This window comes from Salmo trutta, chromosome 13, assembly GCF_901001165.1.
Source record: "Salmo trutta chromosome 13, fSalTru1.1, whole genome shotgun sequence".
Classification (NCBI taxonomy): Eukaryota; Metazoa; Chordata; class Actinopteri; order Salmoniformes; family Salmonidae; genus Salmo; species Salmo trutta.
In genome coordinates this window covers 45,081,642-45,100,009 of record NC_042969.1, presented here as the reverse complement: position 1 = coordinate 45,100,009, position 18,368 = coordinate 45,081,642, and the positions used below count along the sequence as shown (strand labels likewise).

At 43.0% G+C, this 18,368-nt stretch overlaps 1 protein-coding gene across 3 annotated transcripts in view; it reads left to right on the top strand.

Annotated features, from left to right (window-relative positions):
• Window positions 1-18,368, top strand: part of LOC115205829 (endothelin-converting enzyme 2) — a 77,587-nt gene that overhangs the window by 45,562 nt on the left and 13,657 nt on the right. For all 3 annotated transcript variants that reach the window (XM_029772174.1, XM_029772173.1, XM_029772175.1), the window contains 4 exons: window positions 449-595; window positions 857-922; window positions 3,492-3,680; window positions 7,181-7,323. In XM_029772174.1, the coding sequence (XP_029628034.1) occupies window positions 449-595; window positions 857-922; window positions 3,492-3,680; window positions 7,181-7,323 (545 nt within the window). The remainder of the gene's footprint in view (window positions 1-448; window positions 596-856; window positions 923-3,491; window positions 3,681-7,180; window positions 7,324-18,368) is intronic.

Below are 18,368 nucleotides of genomic sequence, written 5' to 3'. Positions count from 1 at the left end.
GTCTGTTTATTTCTTTATACCCTAACCGGTTACTAACGTAAGTGTGAAATGTATGTACTAAGATAGAGAAGCTAACTTGTGTGTCGACCCACATTGTTAACTTATCTGATAATGGAGCAGGGAGGAGTGATGAATGTGTGCGTGCGTTAAAGTACCAAATGCTGCCCGCGGCCAATGACGGACTTCTACGTCACAATGACCATAGAAAGTGAAATATTCCTTTATTAAAAAAGACACAAGCCGCTAATAATAACAACGCAAGTTTATCGGAAACACTTTGCAATACTCATTCATTGCAGCTGCAGTGCTGGTTGTAGTGTGAGTGGAAGTAAGAACACAAATTTTTTGGCTTATAAAGGTGTTGAACAAAGTGTTACCATAAAAATAGCAGCTCTTTTCTGTATTCGTTGAGTCTCTCTAGTGTGTGTGTGTCTGTGTGTGTTTGCAGACAGGGGGCTGGAACATCACAGGGCCCTGGGAGAAGGACAACTTCATGGAGGTTCTGAAGACAGTGTCGGGCCCCTACCGTGCCCAGCCCTTCTTCACCATCGGAGTCAGCGTGGACCCCAAGAACTCCAACAGCAATGTCATCCAGGTCAGCTGCTCTGGCTCTGGGTCTATTTAAATGAAAATGCATGTACTAGCATTCACAAACAAACACATAGGCATGCATGCATAGACACAGACAGACACACGCGGGCACATGTAGACAGACATACACATGCACATACACACACATTTTAAGCTTTTATATAATAACAGGTGCCGAATATGATAGTGAATGGACTCCGCACACTGCAATTCATTATCCCTTATGAGTAGTGTGTTTGCTCACCTGTTGATGCATTTCCGCCAGGTGGATCAATCGGGGCTGTTCCTCCCCTCGCGGGACTATTACCTCAACAAGACAGCCAATGAGAAGGTGAGTGAAGTTCAGGTGGGTGGGGGCCAGCCAGTACATGTGTGGTCTTTTCCTACCTATGGCTGTCAACATGAGGTACCATAATAAATTAAAATGCAGTAAATTACTGTCACAGGAGGCTGCTGAGTGGAGGATGGCTCATAATAATGGCTGGAATTGAGTAAATGGAATTGCATCAAACTAATAGAAACAATGTGTTTGATTTGTTGGATACCATTCAATTGATTCTGTTCCAGCTATTACTATGAGCCTGTCTTCCCCAGTTTATTTATTATCCAAAGCTTAGGAATTTCATTCAGCATTTCAAGCTTCACAACATCATTAAAACACAAAATATCATCATGTCACCATACATGTACTGTCTGCAGAAGATGGCGGCTTCCCCTCCATATGTATCTGCACAAGATTCTGTGGAGGGGGTCATTCATTATCTGTTTATCTAAACGTTGACGTGTATCTTGTTGTTCCATTCTAATTTACCCTCCCTATAGCCTGTCACAAATCTCTGACACAACCCAGCCTATTTTAGCAGGGTGGTGGTCACTTTACAACAAACTAGAAAGACTGAAACCTTCCACTGAAAATGAAGCCAGCAGCATATTTTAGCAGGGTGGTGGTCACTTTACAACAAACTAGAAAGACTGAAACCTTCCACTGAAAATGAAGCCAGCAGCAAGTGTTACATTTTGATTGCTCTCATTCTCTTGTGACTATACCACACCAGAGTAGAGTTGGGAATTTTGACTAATAAATGGTGTTTCACCTGGAAAAACTCTGAGCCTTAGTTATAGTCACTGTAGCCAGAGTTTTTTTTCTGATCAGGTCATGTTGTCAACAAAAACTCCTGGCCCTACTATAGTCTGCAGACTATCCCGGGGGTGGCCAACCCTCCTCCTGGAGACCAACTAGATGTGCAGCCTTACTATGACACACCTGATTCAGCTAATTAAGGTCCTAAGGAGCAGCTGATTAGAATCAAGTGTGTTAACACTAGTAGCGGTCGGTGCCATTTAAGATGAGGGAGTATGATTTTTTTTTTTATTAACATATTATTTCTATTACAGCATTTTGGATGACTGTCATTCGTATTCCCTTCACCCAGCTCAATGTAACATCGATAGGTTTAGGCTACTACGTGATACTCAAATTTTCCCTGTACCCGTCATGAGGTTGCTACAACCTAGCCTATGAATGAAAGTTTACAATGTAGCTGCAGAGGTCGAGAGAATTTTGAGTAATCAAGGTGACTGACAGTGGCACATTCAATACCACCTTGCACACTCTTGCCTGCATCTAGCTGATCTAGGCTGTCATCATTAGTCCAACAGTTGAAAACGAGAGTTTCTATTGGACAAATTCAGGTATGTTTATCCCTGTTTCGTTTGCTTCCGTTTAAGAAATGTTTTTAAACAGAATTTGCTGAATGAATACACCCCAGATCACACACAAACACAGTTCACTTTCATACCAGACACATACAAACAGCTCATTGTATATATAATACATTTTTGCATCTATCTACGGGCTCTCCTCCTTTCGCTTTTTCCCTTCGTTTGTGGACTTCAGTGCACAACACGTCAGCTGTCTGTGACCAGGTAAAACAAACGTTCCAAGCCAAACCTTCATATCATGACTGCTAACCGCTACACACAGCCTACATCATTGTCAATTCATAGTCAACATAGCTACTAGAATTAACGCGTTAGTAAACCCGCTACAATCATGCAGTACAGTGTAGTCTGCAGCAATCAGTTTAGCAGTTACATCAGCGAGCCCGGTGGCAATACATTAATACAACCAAAAGCTTACCTTGACAGTGTTGGATAGCCATAGCCAGCTAGCTAACATAGCATCACTCTCTGTTTGAGCCAGGTGTTTAAGTAGGCTAAACTAGCTAGCTACATTTGACACTAGCTAAGTAAATGAAAATGAAAAAAAAATACTATGAAATATAGATAACTCTCACTCTTTGTTCAAAACTGTTCAACTATTGTCTTTCTCTCTTTTTGAGCTAACTACTCACCACATTTTATGCATTCCAGTGATAGCTAGCTGTAGCAGTCCTCCGGAAGATTTCATAATTACTGTGTAAGTTTATGGAAGGGGGTGAGAACCATGAGCCTCCTTGGTTTTTTATTGAAGTCAATGTATCCAGAGGAGGACATAAGCTAGCTGTCTGGCTACACCATGGTACTACCCTACAGAGTGCTGCTGAGGCTACTGTAGACCTTCATTGGAAATCAGTTTGTTTTAATCAATTATTTGGTGACGTGAATATATTTAGTATAGTTTTATCTAAAAAGGATAACTTTTTTTAAATGTTTCAATATTTGTTTTTTTCTTAAATTCAATGAGGATGGTCATCCACTGGAGCCTCCACTGGTTAACATTAACTATAGCAGGCCTAAAACAAAATTCAGGTGGAGGGTTTGCAATGAAAAATGAATACGGGCGTTTCTCATTGAACAAATTCAGATTGTACTTCCCCGTTTCACTCTGCTTCGCACCGTTGTCTTCCATTTGGTGGCAAGTGAACACGACCCTGAGCTTATCCTGTGTCCCCTCCCAGGTGTTGAAGGCATATCTGGACTACATGGTGGAGCTGAGCCTGCTATTGGGGGGGGATAAGAACTCCACACAAAGCCAGATGCAGCAGATCCTAGACTTTGAAACGGAGCTCGCCAACATCACCGTACCGCCGGACGAACTTCGCGATGAGGAGAAGATCTACCACAAGATCACCATCGCCGAACTGCAGGTGTGTATGTGTCTGTTGGGTGGGGGATTACAGAGAGAACATGTGCACTTCCATGTGCAAGCAGTTGCTTGGATGTGAGTTTGTATGAGAGAGAGAGGGGGCGAGAGAGAGGTACATATGTGATGTGGAATTTTTGTGAGGTGGATTTTGAGTGGATCAGAATGCCATCAGATCAGGCTGTAAAGTTTGTTATTAATCAATTACAGTCTGTTCCCACATTTTCTTTTGTCTCCATTACAGTGTCAAAACATGCATGGCTTTTTCTCGCAGCCTCTCCCACACCAACTCACCACCACCTTCTGAAAGCCTCTTCACACCTTTGTCTGTGTTTTATCCATCCTCTGAGGACTATTCTACTCTGCCTCTCCTGCAGTCCTCTTTTTTGTTTTTGAATGTTTCCCTGGTTGCCAAGGTGACTGTTGCCAAGAGCTGTTGCTAAGCCCTTCTATCTCCAAGGCAGCAGCAGAACTGCAGAGAGATGGTGAAGGGAATGCTAGTGGTTGGAGGACATGGAGGAGCCTTTCATCAACAAACAGAGATGGAATGAATGAATGGAGAGACAGTTAAGATGGTTCTCTGTTTCATAAGAATTGAATGTCATCATTTGTAGGATGGGTTGAATCAGTGAAATGGGTGGTAATGGGTAGATTGTGTATACCTCTGAAATTTGAATGTAATAACTCTAAAAAACGGTGACTAGGGCCTCTGTATTCCACCCACTCTTGGCTGCGAGGGTGCGGAACTTGATGGCGAAGTCAACCACTGGTCTGGCCACTTGGCGGATGTTGAACAGTCAGCAGGCCGCTTCTCGTCCGCCAACTGGGTGGTCGAAGACTCGTCACAGCTCAGCAGTGAAAGCTAATAGGCAGTTGCAGGATGGTGGTTTCTGTTCCCACACCGCCGTTGCCCACGCCAGGGCCTTGCCCGAGAGTAGAGAGATGATCATGGCCCGATCGGTGTGGAACGAAGAGGACTGTAGCTCAAATACTCAAAGAACACTGAGTGAGGAACCCCTTGAACCCCTGGCCGTTCTACCGCTCGGGGGCTGGGATCTTGGGTTCCCTGTGCAGGTTCCCTGGAGGAACTACGGCGATGCCTGTAGCACTGGGCAATGAGACATGGGTATTGACTCCTCCTGGGTTGAGGCTGGACTGTCGTTGGAGGGAGTCGGTAAGTGCCCGGAGAGTCTCTGACATTTGGGAGAGTTGTTCTTGCTGCCGCACCAGCAGTGCTCCTTGGTGGGTTACAACATTCTTGATCTGGTTGATCTCTGCTGGGTCCATGTTTGGCAGAAGCTTGCTGTGACGTGGTGAGGTTGGACCCAGGTGCAGAAAAGAGACCAGACGAGGAATCAGTGGTTAAGGATAAATATAAATACTTTACTGAGAAACGGTAGCCAAAGGATCACAGTACACTAGAAAACACCAAACACTAGGTCTCAAACTCACTCAGGAAACAAACGCACACAGGAAAAAAATTCAAGCTTCTGCAAAGGACAACAGAAAACACACCTCTTTCAACAGGGAAATCATAATGAGTAAATAGGACACACCTGAGTTTCATTAATGCCACTAGGACAGTCTCTGCTGCCCTATAGTGACAGGTGGAACCATGGCAGTGGGAACTCCTTCAAGGCTGTTGGAAAAGCATTACCGGTGACTACCTCAAGAAGCTGGTTGAGAGAATGCCAAGAGTGTGCAAAGCTGTCATCAAGGCAAAGGGTGGCTACTTTGAAGAATTTCAAATATAAAATATATTTTGATTTGTTTAACACTTTTTTGGTTACTACATTATTCCATGTGTGTTATTTCATAGTTTTGATGTCTTCACTATTATTCTACAATGTAGAAAATAGTAAACAAAATTAAGAAAAACCCTTGAATGACTAGGTGTGTCCAAACTTTTGACTGGTACTGTATGTGTAGAATAATTTTTTATTTAGAATGGGCCATAATCATACACCTATCAGAACAGGGGCAGGTGAAAAAAAGACATGTCATCCGACAACGCTTTTCCCACTGTTAATTTTCATGCCAGCCAGGTAGGTAACGTGCTTTATTTTAGGAAAGTTGAGAAATAAATATAGTAAGCCTAGGCTATAGAAAACTGGTGGGATCCTCCTGTTTTTAATACAGGCCATCAAAACTCTGTTTTCTCACATAATTGCATAGCATAACCCATAGAAATGTTGGCAACATGGGTTAATAGGAACACTTATTTCATTCCATGCATCAAGCAGCTTTGAGAAGCTGGCTCTCGTTGCGCAACAGGTGATACTATTCCGCTTAAACTCTGAATGCCAGGGCTCTCATAAAGTGTTTGATTTAATTTTCAATTGCATATGCATTGGTGTCAGAGTGATTAGACAATAGAGCGTTGAGTTCCAGGCCATTAGCTACCGGCATCAGAATGCAGTTTTGGAGATGCTTAGTTATGGTCACATGGAATTTGACGGCAGTCATGACTCGTGACTGTTGTTGTGGCGGTAATATATATTGTGTCAAAATTCTGGTATTGTGACAACACTAATTCTTAAACATGTTACAATGCATCATAAGGATTGTCAGAAAAACAGGTAGTCATACTATATTTGTATTTATTTAATTTTATTTAACCTTTATTTAACTAGGCAAGTTGGTATTTACTGTACTTTTTTGTGCATTAAAGACCAAACAACTAAACAACAGCCTCCATCCCATCATCTTTCTCCCTCCCTGCTCTGTGCTCTGCTCCCACGTTCTGGATTAAAGCAGTGGGATGTGGGTCTGGGGCTGAGGGCTGAGGATTTTACTGTAATACCCCTACAGACCCTCCAGGATAGGGGCGGCTGTGATTGCGTCTGGGACCTGGAATGCAAATATATGAGGGCTGCAGGGTCCTCTCACTGTTTTGTCTCTCTCTCGCTCTCTGTCTCTCTCTGTCTAAATATTATGGATCATTTGGTTTAGTTTTAAGGAACAGTTTACAAATCAAAGGTTGCGTTCAGATTCTCTACCCTTCTCCAAAAGTGTGCACTTGTTCACTCCAACTAATGCATTTAAAATCATTGTACTAGATCAAGCATGGCTGGAGGGAATTTCCACCATATTCCTTACACCAGTCCATTCCTTTTAAATCCATGAGGGGGAGTGTATTAGTGCAAACTTCGGGAGAAGTGTAGAGAATTGGAATGTAGCCTAAATCGCACAAAAAATTGAAGTTTGTCAGACAGTTTCAGACCTAAAATGCAGTCTAATGTTCTTGCCAGATGGTATTGTGGTTAGTCCACCATCTATATGGAGGGAATTCCCACTGCTTAAAAAAACAAAACAATGTTGAGACCTGTTGTGTGGATCCAACAATATGCCTCATGAATTGAATAGATACAAAATTGTGTCTAAATGAAAAGATGCAGTTATGTGGGACACTTTTGAGTTCTGAAAATATCTAAAAACATTGTTTTTGTGTTGAACTGTTTTTCATAAGGGCGACCCCTGACCTCTAACCTCTCTCGCCCTCAGCTGTTGGCTCCGGCAGTGGACTGGCTGGACTACCTGTCCTCTGCCCTGTCCCCTCTGGACCTGAACGACACAGAGCCTGTGGTGCTATATGCCAAGGAGTACTTACAGCAGGTGTCTGACCTGATCAACAAGACCGAGCGCAGGTAAGGACCTGGACGGAACTCAACCTGGTCGTCCTTATCCCCCGTCAGCCAAAGGTCAGGTCACGTGGTCAGGAAATACTCCAAGGTCCATCTGTAACACATTGTGACATAGCTGAATGGGCAGCCATGCACCATATTAAGGGACAGAGGTTTTTCCTGACCGGATGACCTGACAAGGAAAAACTCCTGCACTACCAGTTTTTTGTCATGTCTTGTCCTGGAGGCAGAACTGTGTGATTTTTGCTACACAAGGTTAGGTTTAAAATGTAATTTCTTTGTGGCTGTGCCAGCAACTGACAATTCTGCAGAGATGCCTCCAGAACAAGATTCATGACAAAAAACACAAACCTGCTATAATACACCCCCCATAGGACAACATTTGGCACGTCTTTATGATGTGATTTTCTGATTGTAAACTGGTTTTCTGATTGACAAGACATCGTATAACCAGATTACAATTAAGTGGTCTCTTTTACAACCAAGTAAATAAAATAAAATTATATTTGCGCCGAATACAACAGTGAAATACTTACTTACAAGCCCTTAACCAACAATGCAGTTTAAGACAAATACATACAAAAAAAGAGATAAAAGTAACCAATAATTAAAGAGCAGCAGTAAGATAACAATAGCGAGGCTATATACAGGGGGTACCGGTACAGAGTCAATGTGCGGGGACACCGGTTAGTTGAGGTAATATGTACATGTACAGTGGTTGCTCAACTAAAAGTTTTGCGATTATGCTGCGGGACTTAGAGGTAATTTGTGGTTTAGTACCACAAATTACCTCTAAGTCCCGCAGCATAATCGCAAAACTTTTAGTTGAGCAACCACTGAACATGTACATATTACCTCAACTACCCTGCGTCACTACTTCATTGCTCCAGACGAGCGCAAGGTGGAGTTAGTGCACTGATTATGCTTTTGGATCCCAAGGCGCTACTGTGTCTCTAAAAACACACTTATTTTTGTGTTACTACTCGTCAGTATTACTTACTAAAACTGTTGTTACACTAAGGTTTTTATTCTAAGAGAAACTTAGACTACAATTAGGGCGCCTGAGTGGCGCAGCGATCTAAGACACTTGCGTTGCTACAGATGCTGGTTCAATACCCATGCCGGCCGCGACCGGGAGACCCATGAGGTGATGGCAGTTTAATCCACCAGAAAAGACAACAAGTAATACAACAAATATTGTTTTTAACTCAAATATATACTAATTGATAAAAAAAAGTGTATCATTTGGAACCTTTAACAATTGGAAGGAGGAAAAGTATTATTAACCCTGCATTATAATTATATTAAAACCTCTTTGGTTATTCTATGTTTTTATTTACAGTAGTGATGGACAGCTGGAGGCATTTTGTTTTTCACAAGCGTAGCAGGCTGTGAATTCTGCAAACAACGTTTCTAGGATAATAATAATAATATATATTGGTCATGGCTCCCGAGTGGCACAGTGGTCTAAGGCACTGCATCTCAGTGCAAGAGGTATCACTACAGTCCCTAGTTCGATTCCAGGCTGTATCACATCTGGACGTGATAGGGAGTCCCATAGGGCGGTGCTCAATTGGCCCAGCATCATCTGGGTTAGGGGAAGGTTTGGCTTCCCGGGATGTCCTTGGTTTCTCTCCCTCTAAAAACGTAAATAAATATTTTTGCCTTTGATAAAAATTATTTTGTCCTTTATTCAGATTACAATCGCTCACTTTCTTTTTTTTGCGAACTATTCTCAAAAATATAGTTATTTATAGCCTACCCTCTGTGGTCAACTATTTCAGCACCGTTTCGTGCTGCTCTGAGACAAGCATGTAGAAACTAAAATGTTACATTTTTTCCATGATATTCTTAAGATATATGTTGACTGAATATAAGCAAGTGATGTCTGCTAAATAATCAAGTTGATGGCACAGTCATATAGCCTCAGCACCTACATAAAGCTGAGTTACTCACTCATTTATGGCTTTGCATCAAAATAAATAAGTACCAACATTCTTTCTGATTAGTTTTTAATAAATAAATGTTTTGGTTATCCTGACTTGGACACCATGTACAGTATTATAATAGCCCATTATGGGCTATTAGCAGGATAATATATGCTTACCAACACCTCTCTATGTTGCAAGGCTAATTGATCAGCATTAAAAACTTTGTGGCTGGGGTCTCCCGAGTGGCGCAGCGGTCTAAGACATTGCATCGCAGTGCAAACTGCGTTGCTACTGATGCTTGTTCGATACCCGTGCTGGCTGCCACCGGGAGACCCATAAGGTGGCTTTTGGTTTCTCTCCCTCTAAAAACAGAAATAAATCATTCTAAATAACAAACTGGCTCTATGTAAAAATTTGTGAGAATGTCTCACCCCATGCTCATGGATGGCCTTTTTCTCGCTCACTCTAGGTTAAATGAAAACGAAGTCTCCAAAATATAGTTATTTTTTAAACAAAGCGGTTATTATTATTAATTAATTTAGAATTATATAAAAGCCCCTTAGATATTCTCACAGATCAGATTTGCCCTACCAAAAAATGTCCCTTAGATATTAATTAAGAATCCTCCAATCCTCTTATGCTCTTAGTACTGTAATCTACTCCCGACCGCCACATTGTACAGTGCCATAGGGTTTCATTTTCCATTTATCTTCGAATAGAAACACCATAATATTAACCAAATTAAAGAAGCTAAATTTCTTAATCAATCACATATACTATGTTCTTACGAAAAAGTTTTTAAATTCTCTAGTAATGCCAATATAGAAGACTATCAAATGCTTCTCAAAGATGCCCTCTGGTGGTATAACTAGCACTAACTAGCATTAATGGTAAAATTGTCTGACAATTAAATAACGTGCCATAGAATTCTGCAGCAACCCGCAAGGTGTATGATGCAACTTTTAAAGGAGGAACCACTGTTGGTAGAGTTATTAAAGTGACTATGCATAGATAATAACAGAGTAGCAGCAGCGTAAAGGAGGGGGGGGGGGCAGTACAAATAGTCTTGGTTGCCATTTGATTAGATGTTCAGGAGTCTTATTGCTTGGGGGTAGAAGCTGTTTAGAAGCCACTTGGACCTAGACCTGGCGCTCCTGTACCGCTTGCCGTGCGGTAGCAGAGAGAACAGTCCATGACTAGGGTGGCTGGAGTCTTTGACAATTTTTAGGGCCTTCCTCTGACACCACCTGGTATAGAGGTCCTGGATGGCAGGAAACTTGGCCCCAGTGATGTACTGGGCCGTTCACACTACCCTCTGTAGTGCCTTGCGGTCGGAGGCCGAGCAGTTGCCATACCAGGCAGTGATGCAACCAGTCAGGATGTAGTCAATGAATAGTATTCTCACATAGGTGTTCCTTTTGTCCAGGTGTGAAAGGGCAGTGTGGAGTGCAATAGAGATTGCATCATCTGAGGATCTGTTAGGGCAGTATGCAAATTGGAGTGGGTCGAGGGTTTCTGGGATAATGGTGTTGATGTGAGCCATGACCAGTCTTTCAATGCACTTCATGGCTACAGACGTGAGTGCTACGGGTCGGTAGTCATTTAGGCAGGTTACCTTTGAGGACGAGTGACCCAGGGATGTGTGTGCTTTGGGGACCTTTAACAGAATGTGACTGGCCGAACGGGGGTTGTATGTGGAGGATGAGGGCTGCAGTAGATATCTCAGATAGGGGGGAGTGAGGCCTAAGACGGTTTTATAAATAAGGATCAACCAGTGGGTCTTGCTACGGGTATACAGAGATGACCAGTTTACAGATGCCTATAGAGTGCAGTGATGTGTCCTATAAGGAGCATTGGTGGCAAATCTGATGTCCGAATGGTAAAGCACATCTAGTCGCTCGAGAGCACCCTTACCTGCCGATCTATAAATTGTCTCTATAATCTAGCATGGGTAGGATGGTCATCTGAATCAGGGCTAGTTTGGCAGCTGGGGTGAAAGAGGAAACCAAGTCTAGATTTAGCTTTAACTTTAGCCTGCAGCTTTGATATGTGCTAAGAGAAGGACAGTGTACCATCTAACCATACTCCCAAGTACTTGTATGAGGTGACTACCTCAAGCTCTAAACCCTCATAGGTTGTAATCACACCTGTGGGGAGTGGGGCATTCTTCTTACCAAACCACATGACCTTTGTTTTGGAGGTGTTTAGAACAAGGTTAAGGGCAGAGAAAGCTTGTTGGACACTAAGAAAGCTTTGTTGTAGAGAGTTTAACACAAAATCAGAGGAGGGGCCAGTTGAGTATAAGACTGTATCATCTGCATATAAATGGATGAGAGAGCTTCCTACTGCCTGAGCTATGTATTGAGCCTTGGCGTAGTCCCTTGGTGACAAGCAGTGGCTGAGACAGCAGATGTTCTGACTTTATATACTGCACCCTTTGAGAGAGGTAGTTAGCAAACCAGGCCAAAGACCCCTCAGAGACACCAATACTCCTTAGACGGCCCACAAGAATGGAATGGTCTATCGTATCAAAAGCTTTGGCCAAGTCAATAAAAATTGTAGCACAATATTGCTTAGAATCAAGGGCAATGGTGACATAGTTGAGGACCTTTAAGGTTGCAGTGACACATCCATAACCTGAGTGGAAACGAGATTGCATACCAGAGAGAATACTATAGACATCAAGAATGCTTGTCAGTTGGTTATTGACAAGTTTTTCCATCACTTTTGATAAACAGGGCAACATAGAAATAGGCCTATAACAGTTAGGATCTGCCTGGTCTCCCTCTTTAAATAAAGGACTAACTGTGGCTGCCTTAAAAGCAATGGGAACCTCCTCAGAGAGGAGAGACAGGTTAAAAAGGTCAGAGATAGGCATGACGATTATAGGGGCAGCAACCTTAAAGAATAAAGGGTCTAAACCATCTGACCAAGATGTTTTTTTGGTGTGAAGTTTAAGGAACTCCTTTAGCACCTTGGACCCAGTGACCGCCTGCAGGAAGAAACTTTGTAGCGGGGCAGGGGAAAATGAGGGAGGAGCATCGGGGCAAGTTGCATTAGAAGGGGTGGGAGATGAGGAAATGTTGGATGGGCAAGGAGGCATGGCTGAGTGGAATAGGAATTCTGACTTAATGAAGTGGTGATTAAGGAGCTCAGCCATGTGCTTCTTGTCAGTAACAACCACATCAACATTAAGGGAAGTGGGCTGCTGTTAGGAGGAGGGTATATACTCCAGGTCTTCTTGGGGTTAGACCCACAGAGAGAGATCTGCACCTTAAAGGTACTTACTTTGGCCTTCCGGATAGCCTGAGTGCACTTATTTCTCATTTGCCTGAATGAGAGCCAGTCAGCCTGAGTATGCGTGTGCCAAGCCTTTCGCTAAATGATTTTGGCGATGCTTTTCAGCTGTAGGGACTGGGAGACTTGTCCGGATCAAGGGAAAGATGAGGGGAGCAAAGTACAGTGAGATCCTTGATGAAAACCTGCTCTCAGACTGGGGCGAAGGTTCACCTTCCAACAGGCCAACGACCCTAAGCACACAGACAAGACAACGCAGGAGGGGCTTCGGGACAAGTATCTGAATTTTCTTGAATGGCCAAGCCAGTGCCCAGACTTGAGAGGATCTGCAGAGAAGAATGGAAGAAACTCCTCAAATACATGTGTGCCAAGCTTGTAGAGTCATACCCAAGTAGACTCGAGGCTGTAATAACTGCCAAAGGTGTTTTTTTATACATTTGCTAAAATTTCTAAAAACCTGTTGTTCTTTGTCATTATGGGGTTTTGTGTGTAGATTGATTTTTAAAATTGGCTGTAACGTGCAAAGCCAAAGCCCCCTGATGGGAGAGCGTAATATACAAGGAAATTCTCAAAGCTGCTATTGAGAACCTTGAAGACCTTGTACCTAGCCGGTGGGAATTCCAGTGGGGTGCCCCACTCAGGCAGTGACAGTGCTGGCAACACTAGCTGCAGTAACCCATGGGGAGGGGGCCACACTTGGACATTTAGAGAGGGGGCATATTATTGAGGATCTGGTGGCACAAAATCATCAGAGGTCTGACTTCACTGAGATCCTTGGGAATATGGTCACAACTGGGGATCAGCGTGTGTGTGTTTCAGGGGAAGGGGTTGTATCTGATCTCCATCAGCTAGGACTTGACAATGGTTAATCCATTTTTGCCCATTTTTGCTAAATTATGCATGCCTTCTCATATAGCTGCGACTTTATATGCATTCGTAAATGAAATCCTTTCTTGAGTTCTGGGATGAAACAACTGTTGAGCATCTGAGTGTATGATTGTTTGTGGGGGAAAGGATTTGTGTGCGTGTGTGTGTCCCACAACTGTTACTAGGGAGTAAAGATGTTAGGGACAATATAGGATGAATCACAATAATTGTTTGCTAAAATAATAATTTCTTGCCAAAGTGTAATTTTTGTAATGGCAATCCTGGTAAGAGGTAACAATCCTTTGCATGAACTACTTGCATTATTACGAATATGAATTGTTAATTATGGAAATTAAGATACGCAGGATATTTTTTATATGTTTTTTGATAGCTATATATAATGCAAATCCAGGTGAGGGCGATGGAAATGCTTTTGGCGGTTGATCTTCTGCTGTTCTGTGGGTGGCACTGGGTGCTCTTTTCGAAGGATGGGTCCCGGTCTCAAGGGATCCGGGGGGACGGCGGTGGTCTGCCGGTCACTGGGATGACAACCCAACTTGTAATGGGGAGGGGTTTTAGTGGGTGAATAGTGGAGAACAATTGGAGGTTTAATTAGTAGCAATGCAAATATCATGGTATAGCTATATGGACACTCAATCACTATGGTACTTTTTAATGGTGAGTTTACAAACATATATTATGATAAATAGATTTGAAACTTGTGTCTCAGCTTTTATTTCTTTCATCATGTTCCCAGTGGGTCAGAAGTGTACATACACACAATTAGTATTTGGTAGCATTGCCTTTAAACTGTTTAACTTGGGTCAAATGTTTTGGATAGCCTTCCGGCAAGCTTCCCACAATAAGTTGGGTGAATTTTGGCCCATTCCTCCTGACAGAGCTGGTGTAACTGAGTCAGGTTTGTAGGCCTCCTTGCTCACACATGCTTTTTCAGTTCTGCCCACAAATGTTCTATATGATTGAGGTCAGGGCTTTGTGATGGCCACTCCAATACCTTGACTTTGTTGTCCTTAAGCCATTTTGCCACAACTTTGGAAGTATGCTTGGGGTCATTGTCCATTTGGAAGACCCATTTGCGACCAAGTGTTTACTTCCTGACTGATGTCTTGAGATGTTGCTTCAATATATCCACATAATTTTACTCCCTCATGATGCCATCTATTTTGTGAAGTGCACCAGTCCCTCCTGCAGCAAAGCACCCCCACAACATGATGCTGCCACCCCCGTGCTTTACGGTTGGGATGGTGTTCTTCGGCTTGCAAGCCTCCCCCTTTTTCCTCCAAACATAGCAATGGTCATTATGGTCAAACAGTTCTATTTTTGTTTCATCAGACCAGAGAACATTTCTCCAAAAAGTACCCACTTTGTCCCCATGTGCATTTGCAAACCGTAGTCTGTTTTTTTTAATGGAAGTTTTGGATCAGTGGCTTCTTCCTTGCTGAGTGGCCTTTCAGGTTATGTGGATATAGGACTCGTTTTATTGTGGATATAGATACTTTTGTACCTGTTTCCTCCAGTATCTTCATAAGGTCCTTTGCTGTTGTTCTGGCGTTGATTTGCACTTTTCGCACCAAAGTACGTTCATCTCTAGGAGACAGAACGTGTCTCCTTCTTGAGCGGTATGACGGCTGCGTGGTCCCATGGTGTTAATACTTGCGTACTATTGTTTGTACAGATGAACGTGGTACCTTTCAGGCATTTGGAAATTGTTCCCAAGGATGAACCAGACTTGTGGAGGTCTAATCTTTTTTTTATTGAGGTCTTGGCTGATTTCTTTTGATTTCCCCATGACGTCAAGCAAAGAGGCACTGAGTTTGAAGGTAGGCCTTGAAATACATCCACATGTACACTTACATCCAATTGACTCAAATGATGTCAATTAGCCTATCAAAAGCTTCTAAATCCATGACATAATTTTCTGGAATTTTCCAAGCTGTTTAAAGGCAGAGTCAACTTAGTGTATGTAAACTTCTGACCCACTGGAATTGTGATACAGTGAATTATAAGTCAAATAATCTGTCTGTAAACAATTGTTGGAAAGATTACTTGTGTCATCCACCAAGTAGATGTCCTAACCGACTTGCCAGAACTATAGTTTGATAAGAAGAAATTTGTGGAGTGGTTGAAAAACGAGTTTTAATGACTCAAACCTAAGTGAATTCAACTGTAAATGGAGGCTTAAATATCCAGACCTAGTGAGATATACATGGCGGAGGCTCAATCAAGCTAGTCGTCTTAATTACTTTCTTATGTCATTCTCTCTGGCACCAAAAGTTTAAAAAGTGTTGATGGGGACAGAATGCGGTTGGACCATCACATAATTGGCATATATATTTCTCTTACAGAGTTTCCACGTGGTCGAGGATATTGGAAATTGAATCAAAGCCTATTGGATGATAACTTGTTTTTAAATACGACAGAAGAATTTATAACTGACTTTTTCTGACATAACATAGGTAACAGCAGATCCCCTAAATGTACGATGGTGACTGGTGTGTGGGATAATGAGCAGCCTGAGGACCTAGAGGCCGGAGAGGGAGCACATATGACTTGAAAAAAAAAATGTATTTCACCTTTATTTAACCAGGTAGGCTAGTTGAGAACAAGTTCTCATTTACAACTGCGACCTGGCCAAGTTAAAGCAAAGCAGTGCGACACAAACAACAACAGCGTACAGTCAATAACACAATAGAAAGAAAGTCTATATACAGTGTGTGCAAATGGCGTGAGGAGGTAAGGCAATAAATAGGCCATAGTAGCGAAGTAATTACAATTTAGCAAATTAACACTGGAGTGATAGCTTAGCAGATGATGATGTGCAAGTAGAAATACTGGTGTGCAAAAGAGCAGAAAAGTAAATAAAAACAATATTGGGATGAGGTAGGTAGATTGGATGTGCTATGTACAGCTGCAGCGATCGGTTGGCTGCTCAGATAGCTGATGTTTAAAGTTAGTGAGGGAAATATAAGTCTCCAGCTTCAGCGATTTTTGCAATTCGTTCCAGTCATTGGCAGAAGAGAACTGGAAGGAAAGGCGGCCAAAGCAGGTGTTGGCTTTGGGGATGACCAGTGACATATACCTGCTGGAGCGCGTGCTACGGGTGGGTGTTGTTATCGTGACCAGTGAGCTGAGATAAGGCAGAGCTTTACCTAGCATAGACTTACAGATGCCCTGGAGCCAGTGGGTCTGGCGACAAATATGTAGCGAGGGCCAGCCGACTAGAGCATACAGATCGCAGTGGTGGGTGGTATATGGGACTTTGGTGACAAAACGGATGGCACTGTGATAGACTGCATCCAGTTTGCTGAGGAGAGTATTGGAAGCTATTTTGTAAATGACATCGCTGAGGTCAAGGATTGGTAGGATAGTCAGTTTTACAATGGTATGTTTGGTGGCTTTGTTGCGAAATAGGAAGCCGATTTAATTTTGGATTGGAGATGTTTAATATGAGTCTGGAAGGAGAGTTTACAGTCTTACCAGACACCTTGGTATTTGTAGTTGTCCACATATTCTAAGTCAGAACCGTCCAGAGTAGTGATGGTGGGCGGGTGCGGGCAGCGAACTGTTGAAAAGCATGCATTTGGTTTTGCTAGCGTTTAAAAGCAGTTGGAGGCCACGGAAGGAGTGTTGTATGGCATTGAAGCTCTTTTGGAAATTAGTTAACACAGTGTCCAAAGAAGGGCCAGATGTATACAGAATGGTGTCGTCTGCGTAGAGGTGGATCAGGGAATCACCTGCAGCGACATCATTGATATATACAGAGAAAAGAGTCAGCCCGAGAATTGAACCCTGTGGTACCCCCATAGAGACTGCCAGAGGTCCGGACAATAGGCCCTCCAATTTGAAACACTGAACTCTGTCTGAGAAGTAGTTGGTGAACCAGGCGAGGTAGTCATTTGAGAAACCAAAACTGTTGAGTCTGCCGATAAGAATGCGGTGATTGACAGAGTCGAAAGCCTTGGCCAGGTCGATGAAGACAGCTGCATAGTACTGTATTTTAGTTGGCGGTTATGAGCGTGGTAGAGCATGGTGTTTGCAACGCCAGCATGGTGTGTGCAACGCCAGGGTTGTGGGTTCGATTCCCACGGGGGGGCAGTACAAAAAAAATGTATGAAATGTATGTATTCACTACTGTAAGTCGCTCTGGATAAGAGCGTCTGCTAAATGACTAAAATGTAAATGTAATGTTTAGTACCTTGAGTGTGGCTGAGGTGCACCCGTGACCAGCTCGGAAACCAGATTGCACAGCGGAGAAGGTACGGTGGGATTCAAAATGGTCAGTGATCTGTTTATTAACTTGGCTTTCGAAGACTTTAGAAATGCAGGGCAAGATGGATATAGGTCTATAACAGTTTGGGTCTAGAGTTTCCCCCGTTTCGAAGAGGGGGATTACCGCGGCAGCTTTCCAATCTTTAGGGATCTCGGATGATACGAAAGAGAGGTTGGACAGACTGGTAATATGGGTTGCAACAATGGCAGCGGATCATTTTAGACAAAGAGGGTCTAGATTGTCTAGCCCAGCTGATTTGTACGGGTCCAGGTTTTGCAGCTCTTTCAGAACATCTGCTGTCTGGATTTGGGTGAAGGAGAAGCTGGGCAGGCTTGGGCAAGTAGCTGCAGGGGGTGCGGAGCTGTTGGCGGGGTTGGGGTAGCCTGGAGGAAAGCATGGCCAGCCGTAGAGAAATGCTTATTGAAATTCTCGATTATCGTGGATTTATCGGTGGTCACAGTGTTACCTAGCCTCAGTGCAGTGGGCAGCTGGGAGGAGGTGCTTTTATTCTCCATGGACTTCAGTGTCCCAAAACTTTTTGGAGTTAGAGCTACAGGATGCAAATTTCTGTTTGAAAATCTAGCCTTTGCTTTCTTGACTGACTGCATGTATTGGTTCCTCTTCCCTGAAAACGTGCATATCGCGGGGACTATTCGATGCTA